Below are 10,945 nucleotides of genomic sequence, written 5' to 3' on the forward strand. Positions count from 1 at the left end.
TTAATACCGGACAATAGAATACTAGAGTAGCTACCCACATATAAATTAAATATTTCATAATATATGTTTATTGAGTCTGTGGGATCTTTCAGAAAGATTGAGAAGCACAAGTATAGGACAAGGCTTCTACCTCCCTCAACACCTCAGACCATCAAATGAGAGCTCGATTGGATGTTATATTAAAGCTGATCAAGAAATGATGGCCAGCATGATTTAGTTCACAGAATGATATCCTCAGTATTTCAAAAGTAATTACATTTTTGATTTTTAGATAATAAAAGACATGAGCTACATAAATTATTCCTCAGTGAATGAGTTTGTCCTCATTGGTCTTCCACACTCTACAGTTATGAAAACTCCACTTTTCGTGTTATTTTCTTTTATATATTTGTGTACTCTTCTAGGGAATTTTCTCCTAATTACAGTAGTAAAAAGTGATTCTCACCTCCAGAAACCTATGTACTTCTTTCTTCTTAATCTCTCTTTCTTAGACATCTTGTTTTCCACAGTCACATTGCCTAAAATGTTGACAAACTTTGTACAAAAAGAAACAAAAATCTCTTTCCAAGGATGTGCTTGCCAGTTTTATTTCTTCCATTTTTTTGGAAGCACTGAGTGCTTTCTTTATACTGTCATGGCATATGATCGTTTTTTGGCCATTTGTCGGCCATTACATTATCCTAACTTCATGAACTTGAAGCTGTGCAAACAGTTTTCTTCTGGGATTTGGTTCACTGGTTGTCTTCACTCCATGATACATACTACATTAACTTTCCGTCTCCCTTTTTGTGGGCCCAATAGGATTGACTACTTTTTTTGTGATGTGATCCCTTTGTTAAAACTAGCATGTGCAGACACCACTCTGAACAAAGCAATAATAATAACTAACAATGGAGCTGTTACTTTAATTTGCTTCATCTTGATTTTAATATCATATGCCCATATACTAGTAACAATCATGAACATAAAGAGCTCTGAAGGCAGACGTAAAACGTTCTCCACATGTGCATCACACATGATTTCTGTGTTTTTCTTCTATGTACCTCCTGTCTTCATTTATTTGAGTCCCAACACTATGGACTTTGTGATGGAAGAATCAATCGCTGTGTTCTATACTCTTGTTACCCCAATGTTAAATCCCATCATTTACTCTTTGAGAAATAATGAAGTAAAGACATCTATAAAAAGAATAAAATGTGGCCACAAGCTAGATAAATAATTCTTGTCAACTGTGATTGCACCATCATTTGATCCATACTTTACACTTTCCAGCTGTGTTCTGTATCCAAATAACGCTGAAGAATAATGCTCGATTTGTTATTGCACAGGTGAAAAGTTATCACTAAAATATGCAATAACATGCCATGTTTGTTAGTGATCTAACCACTGCTATTCCCACTTATAATTAAATTGTAGGGACAGATACTTTTTGGTAGTACTACTACACACCAGAAATCCAGTAAACCTCAGCGCAGTTCCATTTACGTACCGTATTTTTCAGAGTATAAGACGCACTGGTCCATAAGACGCACCTAGGTTTCAAAGGAGGAAAATAGGGAAAAAAATGTTAGCAAAAAATGTGGTCACAACGCCCTGTTATGGGGGGGGGGGTCTGCTGCTGACACTGGTATTGGGGTAATGTTAATATCCTCCATACTGGTATGTATGGCCCCTCCTTCCTGGTATAAGTGTCCCCCATCCCATCCTGGTATACCTGGCCCTCATCCCTATCCTGGTATGCATGGTACCCCTTTATACCCCATCCTGGTATGCATGGCACCCCTTTATCCCCCATCTTGGTATTCATGACACCCCTTGAGCCCCATCCTGGTATGCATGGCACCCCTTTATCCCCCATCCTGGTATGCATGGCACCCTCTGAGCCCCCATCCTGGTATGCATGGCACCCTCTGAGCCCCCATCCTGGTATGCATTGCACCACTTGAGCCCCCATCTTGGTATGTATGGCACCCTCTGAGCCCCCATCCTGGTATGTATGGCACCCTCTGAGCCCCCATCCTGGTATGCATGGCACCCTCTGAGCCCCCATCCTGTATGCATTATGCATGGCACCCTCTGAGCCCCCATCCTGGTATGCATGGCACCCTCTGAGCCCCCATCCTGGTATGCATGGCACCCCTTGAGCCCCCATCCTGGTATGCATGGCACCCTCTGAGCCCCCATCCTGATATGCATGGCACCCTCTGAGCCCCCATCCTGGTATGCATGGCACCCCTTGAGCCCCGATCCTCGTATGCATGGCACCCTCTGAGCCCCCATCATGCTGCCTACAAAAAAAATAAACAATCATACTCACCTCCTCTCTCCTCCAGCACTGTCCCACTCTGCTGCCGACACTCTTACTGTGTGAGCTGGCCATGGCAGTGTGCGCATGGCGTTCCTGCCATGCGCTCTCACACAGTTTGAGACGCTGTGCTGGAATAGTCACTGCCCCCCAAGCTGGGACTCTGAGCGTGGGGAGCAGTGACCATTCAGTCTGTTCAATAGCCGACACACTGGAGCCGCAGCACAGCTCCTGCTGCCACTCTGCGATCTGTGTGCCTGCTATTAAAGACCATGGATATTCACTACAACCCATGGGAGTGGGTTGTAGGGAATATTCATGAGCTTTAATAGCGGGCACACAGACCACACAGCGGCTCCAGTGTGACGGCTATTAAGGGAAATTATTCACTGCTCCCCATGCCCATGGGCATGGGGAGCAGGGAATATTCATTTTCTTTAGTAGCGGGCACAGCGTAGGCTGCAGCAGGCAGCTGCTGCCTCCTGTGCTACGCTGATCCCCCGCTGCCGCTCCCCCATACCCACCACCACGCACAGCCATGTATATAGTATTTGGACTATAAGACGCACCCCCCACTTTCCTCCAAAATTTTGGAGGAAAAAGTGTGTCTTATAGTCTGAAAAATACGGTATGTGTGGGGGTCCTGGCAGTCAGATCTCCACTGAATAGGATGTGATGGCATCTGTTGTATGCCATTGATTCGCAAAAAATGTGTGCTTCCCCAAAAATAATACCTACCCCCAAATAGCATGATTTTATTGGATTTTGGGATTATGCTTGAAATATAAGCCCTATTCCAAAAATAAGCCATAGTTACATTCAGAACCAATGTTAGTGAGGAGGTGGAGTAACTAGGCTTTTGCCCAGGGCTCCCACTACATTATGGGCCCCCAGCATTTCTATTCCAAGGTTAAGACTGCTTAAGGACCTTTGGTAACATGTGACCATGATGCTACCAAAGGTCCTTTAAATGTGGAAGTCTAGAGGAACTAAAAAGGTGACACGGTGGTATAAACCAAATGTACAGTGTGTGTAAATACATGTGTATGTATGTGCAGTGTGTGTCTATATACATGTGCATGTGCAATGTGTGTGTAAGTCGTGTACCGGGAGTGTTCTTCAGGACTCGGCGGAGTCACGGGCGAGAAAACAAACTCTTACATAGTTTATAAGTTTATAAGGCCGAAAAAAGACAAGCGTCCATCCAGTTCAGCCTATTTCTTGTGCACTGCAGCTATTCCGCAGCGTTGATCCAGGGGAAGGCAACAAAAAACCATGCGGTATAGGCCAATTTACATCATTGAGGAAAAATTCACTTCCCGACACCAATCTGGCAGTCAGATTAAATCCCTGGATTAATTAACTAAGCATAAGATGTAATTTTTTTGTTCTCAAGAAAGGCGTCCAGGCCTCTCTTGAACTCATTAAGTGAGTTGGACATCACCACTTCCTCTCCCAGAGAGTTCCAGAGTCTCACGGCTCTGACCGTAAAGAATCCCCTTCTATGCTGGTGCAGGAACCTCCTTTCCTCCAGACGCATAGTGTGCCCCCTCGTTTTTGTCACCATCCTTGGTATAAACAGGTCATGGGAGAGATCTCTGTACTGCCCCCTGATGTATTTATACATGTTTATGAGGTCTCCCCTAAGCCTTCTCTTTTCCAACGTAAATAGGCCTAATTTTGACAACCTCTCTGGGTATTCTAGGCCCTCCATTCCCTTTATTACCTTAGTCGCCCTCCTTTGTACCCCCTCTAGCTCCAATATGTCTTTCCTGAGCACCAGAGCCCAGAACTGTGCACAATATTCTAAGTGCGGCCTTACCAGCGCTTTATACAGAGGAAGAACAATGTTCTCATCATATGCCCCTATTCCTCTTCTGATGCATGCCATGACTCTATTTGCCTTCGCAGCTGCTGCCTGACACTGGGCACTCCAATTTAATTTGCTATTAACCAAGACGCCCAGGTCCTTCTCCATGTCAGATTTCCCCAACGGTTTCCCATTTACTATGTATGGGTGACTGCTGTTTTTCTTTCCCATGTGCATGACCTTACATTTATCGGCATTGAACCCCATTTGCCATTTTTTGGCCCAACTCCCCAATTTATCTAAATCCTCCTGTAGCTGTGCCCTATCCTCATCTGTATTAACTACTTTACAAAGTTTAGTATCATCTGCAAATATTGCTATTTTACTATGCAACCCTTCCACTAGATCATTAATAAATATATTAAATAATATAGGGCCCAAGACAGACCCTTGAGGCACCCCACTAGTAACCCTGACACACCCTGAGCTTACTCCATTGATAACCACCCTCTGCTTTCTATCACTCAGCCAGCTATTTACCCACTTGCACACATTATCCCCCAGACCAAGAATTCTCATTTTATAAACCAACCTTTTGTGTGGCACAGTATCAAACGCTTTGGAGAAGTCAAGGTATACAACATCCACTGACTCTCCCCGGTCCAGCTGTGAGCTCACCTCCTCGTAGAAGGCGATCAGGTTTGTTTGGCAGGAGCGATCCCTCATGAATCCATGTTGATATGGAGTTAGACAGTTATTATCATTAAGATATTCTACAATAGCATCTCTAAGAAATCCTTCAAACAATTTACCCACAACAGACGTTAAGCTGACTGGTCTATAGTTCCCAGGGTCACTTTTAGACCCCTTTTTGAATATTGGTACCACATTTGCTTGGCGCCAGTCTAGTGGGACAGTCCCTGTCCATAAAGAGTGCTTGAATATAAGATACAGCGGTCTGTCTATCACATTACTTAATTCTTTTAGTACCCGGGGGTGTATGCCATCTGGGCCTGGTGACTTGTCTATTTTGATATTATTTAGGTGTTTCTGAACTTCCTCCTGGGTTAGGTGGGTGATATTTAGCGGAGGGTTTACTTTATCACTCTGCATTTCCTCCGATAAATTGCTTTCTTTTGTGAAAACAGTGGAGAAGAAGCTACCGAGTAGGTTTGCTTTACCCTCATCGCCCTCTATGATTTTACCCAGGTTATTTTTCAATGGGCCAACTCCATCAGTTTTAATCCTTTTACTGTTTATATAGTTAAAGAACAGTTTGGGATTCGTTTTACTTTCCTTGGCAATTAGTCTCTCTGTCTCCTCTTTTGCTATTCTTATTTGTTTCTTACAGATTTTGTTTTTTTCCCTATAAGATATTAGCGCTTCCTCGCTGCCTTCATGTTTAAGTTTACCGAAAGCCCTTTTTTTGTTTTTCATTGCCCTCTTGACTTTCTTATTTAGCCACATTGGCTTCCTCCTATTCCTAGCCCTTTTATTCCCATAAGGTATGTACCTTCTACAGTGACTATGTAGGACTGTTTTGAAAATTTCCCATTTTCTATCCGTGCTCCTATTACTGAAGATACTATCCCAGTCTATAAGGTGAAGGGCATCTCTTAGCTGATCAAACTTTGCCCTCCTGAAGTTCAGTGTTTTTGTGACTCCCTTGCTGGGCACCCTACTGAAGCACATGTGGAATTGTATAATGTTGTGGTCACTATTTCCCAGGTGCCCCCCGACCTGCACCTCAGTTATTCTGTCTGGCCTGTTAGTTAATATTAAGTCTAAAAGGGCCATCCCTCTAGTTGGTTCCTGCACAAGTTGTGACAAATAATTGTCTTTGATAATTGACAGAAACCTGTTTCCTTTCTGAGATCTACAGCTTTCAGTTTCCCAGTCTATATCGGGGTAGTTGAAGTCCCCCATAATAATCACCTCGTCATTTTTTGCTACTTCGTCTATTTGTCTCATTAATAGACTTTCCGTGGCTTCTGCTATATTTGGTGGTTTATAACAGACTCCTATGATAATTTTATTATTGTTTTTTGCCCCATATATCTCCACCCATAAGGACTCGACCTCCTCATTTCCCTCCCATACATCCTCCCGTATTGTAGGCTTTAGACACGTCTTTACATATAGACAGACTCCACCCCCTTTCCGACTTCTTCGATCCCTTCTAAACAGACTGTAACCCTGTAAGTTAACTGCCCAGTCATAGCTTTCATCTAACCATGTCTCGGTTATTCCCACTATGTCATAGTTACCTGTAGATATTTCTGCTTCCAGTTCATCCATCTTGTTTGTCAGGCTCCTGGCATTTGCTAGAATGCAGTTTACACGATTTTGTTTTGTTCCAATCTTCTCCCTGTGGATTGTATTAGAAATTTTCTTACCTCCTTTCCAAGTATCTTGTCTTGGACCTTCTTTGTCGCACTTCATATCTTTCATTAGTATGTTCTCTGGTTGCATGTTCGTGTCCGGCATTTTTCTTCCCATCCCCTCTTCTTCTAGTTTAACGCCCTCCTGATGAGTGTTGCGAGTCTTACACAGTTTGATCTCAAAAGAACTATTTTACTTATTTAAGTGAATATTTTCACCCAGACAGTGCAAAAACTTTTAAACATTATGCAAACATTAGTCAACAGCTGGAACCTCAGTGCTATACAGCATGGCACCTAAGCAATCTGTATTTACTATTTTTTTTTATAAATTTGCCTGCTGGCGTATCTGTCTAAACTGGCCACCTATTATCGTTTTAGGCCTTAAAGGGAACCTGTCACATTCTAGTTGCTTTGAACACTGCCCCCAATGCCTTGTTAGTGATGCAATGTGCATCACTAACAAGCTTTTTTCATTAAAATCTGTGGTAGTATAATGATTTTATAAGATTATATATACTTTGTCCTACCTGCTGTATTCCGTCATAGGGGTGTGATTCTCTCATTCAGTCATAGGCGGCGCCGTATTCAGTCACTGCTAACGCCGCCCATGTATTTGAATATTTCTCCCAGCAAGGTTGTGTCTAGATCGGAGTTGATTTTTTGAGGCCCTCACTCCAGCAACTCCGATCTAGTGTCCTCAGCAGTGAAGCGTCTAGATCGGAGGTGATTTTTTGGACTCCTCCCATTAGCCTCCGATCTAAATGCTTCACTGTTGAGGAGACTAGATCAGAGTTGCTGGAGTGAGGTCCTCAGTAATCCCCTTCGATGTAGACAGTTCAGCACTGACACCACTAGATCAGAGTAGATTCCAGGATCCTCATACTCACTGCTGTCTAGTCGCCTCTACTGGCTTTTTATTGTTTTTTTTATGCAATTGCTCATGTTTTTAATGGAGACAACATCACAAGTCAAAAATGATTTTTTACACTGTTATATAATTTATGGATTTTGGCAAAATTCTTTTTTTTCTGATTAATGAAACTTACATTTTTATTGTCGCTTTATGTAATATAAAAAATTCCCCTTATCGCTGATTGTTTAGTTTTGCCAGAATGTGACTCTTCCCATTTGTCCACAATCCTGTCCGCAGCACCGACATTGTGAAGAGTGGGTGGAGCTCTGAGGGGAGAGGTGTAAAAGAGCGCCCCCTACAGTCACCATAATGTACAACACAGAAGTGACAAATTATTACAGGAATGTCTAAGGTCACTGGAGAACACTGCTGTTATAATTTATGCCACTTTTGTGATGTCAATTATGATGATTCTGTCAGCTCCTCTGTCACTGTCACCACCTTCCCTGTAAATCTCCACCCAATCTTAGTTTGAAGTTGATCTTTTGAGGACCTCACTCCAGCAACTTCACTGTAGTCACCTTGGTACTGAACCATCTAGAGTGAGGCTATGGCCAGGTCCTCAAAAAATCACCTCCGCTCTACTCACCTCACTAGTGAGCCGCCTACAGTGGAGGCTAAAATGAGGTCCTCAATTAATCATCTCCAAACTAGACGGCTCCTTATAGAAGTGGCTAGAATGCAGTTACTGCAGTGCGGGGATGTAACGAGGCCCCGGAATAAATGAGATTACAGGTGGTTCGTTTTATTGAATAGTAATTACGTTATATATATATATAAATATATATATATATATATATTATATATATATATATATATATATATATATCACTGGAGAACTATTATAATTTATGCCACTTTTGTGCTGTACATTCTGATGATTCTGTCGGCTGCTCCGTCACTGGCTGAGTCTTGTGGACATGCAGGAAAATTTGAATTCTATCAAAACTGAACAATCAGAGCTATGTGTAATTTTTTATATTACAGAAAGTGATAATAAAAAAACTCACTTTATTAATTAAAAAAAATTTCACAAAGTGGCCAAGCTTTATCCCTCTAACCCTACATTATAGGGGATATCCGTTCCTGTCATTCAGCTGCCTCTGCTGACGTCACGTCGACAGAGCGGAGGCTTCTTTTCCGCTCCGCTGTGTTGACAGGGCGAGACTGGCGACGTCATTCAGATTGACAGCTGGATTCCCACTGTCTAACTGGGGGAGAAGGCTGTCAATCAGAATGAGTCGGACATCACGCTCTGCCCTGTCAGCAGAGGCAGCTGAATCCCCAACAGGAGCGGTCTGTGACTGCTCTGTGCCGGGGAAGAACGCTGACGTGCACAACAGGCAGGTAAGTATTGTAGCAATTATGTGCCTATTAGTGCTTAGGCACATTTTTTGTTTTTCATAAAGTCCCGGATATCCCCTTTAATGAAGGGTGAGAGGGAGAAAGCTCGGCCACTTTGTGAATTTTTTTTTGTAATTAATAAAGTGAGTTTTTTATTATCCCTTTCTGTAATATAAAAAATTACACATAGCTCTGATGGTTCAGTTTTGATAGAATTCAAATTTTCCTGTATGTCCACAAGTCTCAGCCAGTGACGGAGCGCAGCCAACAGAATCATCATAATTGACATCACAAAAGTGGTGTAAATTATAGCAGCAGTGTTCTCCAGTGACCTTAGACATTCCTGTAAGAATTTGTCACTTCTGTGTTGTACATTAGGGTGACTGTCGAGGGCACTCTTTTATGTCTCTCCCGCGGAGCTCCGCCCACTCTTCACAATGTCGGTTCTGCGGACAGGACTGTGGACAAATGGGAAGAGTCATATTCTGGCAAAACTGATCAGCGATAAGGGGAATTTTTTATATTACATAAAGCGACAAATTCATTAATCAGGGAAAAAAAAATTTTTGCTCAAATCCATAAAATATATAAGACTATGTCCACATGCTCCGGAGCCGACTGCGGCCCCGAGCCTGTGGACGAGCCGCCTCTGTCTCTGAGAAATTAACATGCTGCGGTCTGGAAAGACGCGCCGCATGTCAGTTTCCGCTGGTGTGCCGCAGATGCATAGTGGACATGGGATTTGTGTAAATCCCATCCACTATGCTGTAACATCTGGCAGCTGCGGATTGCATGCAGCGCACTTGCGCTGCGTCCAATCCACAGTGAACACTGATCGTGTGCACATACCTTCACAGTGTAAAATACATAAATTATATAACAGTGTAAAAAAATCATTTTTGACTTGTGATGTTTGCTCCATTAAAAACATGAGTAATTGCATAAAAAAAGCGTAAGAAAAACACTAAAAAGCCAGAAGAGGCGACTAGACAGCAGTGAGTGTGAGGATCCTGGAATCTACTCCGATCTAGTGGTGTCAGTGCTGAACTGTCTACATCGGAGGGGATTTTTTGAGGTGCTCACTCCAGCAACTCCGATCTAGTCTCCTCAGCAGTGAAGCGTCTAGATCGGAGTGGTTAAAGTGAGGACCACAAAAAATCACCTCCAATCTAGACGCTTCACTGCTGAGGACACTAGGTCATAGTTGCTGGAGTGAGGGCCTCAAAAAATCAACTCCGATCTTGACACAACATTGCCGGGAGCAGTATTCAAATACATGGGCGACGCCAGCAGTGAGTGAATGAGAGAATCACACTCTATGACTGAATACAGCAAGTAGTATAAAGTGTATATAAAGTTATAAAATCGTTATACTACCACCGATTTTAATGAAAAAAGCTTGTTAGTGATGAATATTGTGTGGCGCCCCTGAGGGTTCAGTCGCCACAGAGGTACTGCACCTCACGCAGAGGTGTGGTATCTCCTTCTCTCAGGTAAGGAGGGAGTGCTGCCCGGAACCCCAACACCTGAATCCAACACTACACTGCTCCAGGCCGGCAGGAAGGGCAAGATGCAATGTGTTTTCCTGCTGAGCCCTGTCCCTGGCTGGAGTGGGGGGAACCCAAAGGTAGGGGGAACCAGTAGTGGGTGTGGGTGGAAGAAGTAGAGTAGGGGAGCACCATAGAAGGAGGTACATAAAGGGAAGCCATCTTAGGGTGGCAGTTCAGTTCAGTAGGTCAGTGAGTGAAGACAGTCTGGGAGCAGAGTCTCTTTAGGAGCTCTGCCCCACAAGTGAGGCCTAGTGCTAGAGGCCCAGGAGGAGAGCAGAGGAGGAAGGCTCCGTTCTATTGAAGGGATCCCAGGGGTACGGCGAGTGCAGGACGGCACCGTACGCCCCAAATCTGTCAGAAGACAGAGGGATCAGGCCGCAAGAAGGGGACCGGCCCCTGGACCAGTCGTGTTACTCCAGGTCTCGGCTGGAAAAACCGGAGGCTTCTGACTTTTATAGTGCAGTTGCCACAGCCTCATCTTAGTCACCGTGATGGTCAAGCAGGTCCGGGAACTCCAGGTTGCCCAGAGGGACTTCAGAGCACCCGAGCAGGATTGTGAGTGGGGTAGCGCAGGGCAGGAGGGATAAGACCCAGCGTGAAGTCGGTCAAGGAAAGGAATATAAGAAAGCGGGGTTCCGT

General features: G+C 43.7%; 1 protein-coding gene across 1 annotated transcript; it reads left to right on the forward strand.

The window, feature by feature from the left end:
- Window positions 1–283: 283 nt before the first annotated feature.
- LOC141253029 (olfactory receptor 10G4-like) lies at window positions 284–1,219 on the forward strand. The gene has a single exon (XM_073670816.1). It carries the CDS (start codon window positions 284–286, stop codon window positions 1,217–1,219), a length of 936 nt encoding a protein of 311 aa, XP_073526917.1.
- The last annotated feature ends 9,726 nt before the right edge of the window (window positions 1,220–10,945 follow it).

This window comes from Phyllobates terribilis, unplaced genomic scaffold (genome assembly GCF_046119375.1).
Source record: "Phyllobates terribilis strain yellow unplaced genomic scaffold, ASM4611937v1 Scaffold_1__5_contigs__length_1240528914, whole genome shotgun sequence".
In the NCBI taxonomy this organism is placed as follows: domain Eukaryota; kingdom Metazoa; phylum Chordata; class Amphibia; order Anura; family Dendrobatidae; genus Phyllobates; species Phyllobates terribilis.

Excerpts from the sequence above, each read along its gene's own strand:
- LOC141253029 (XM_073670816.1), top strand. The coding sequence starts at position 284 with ATGAGCTACATAAATTATTCCTCAGTGAATGAGTTTGTCCTCATTGGT.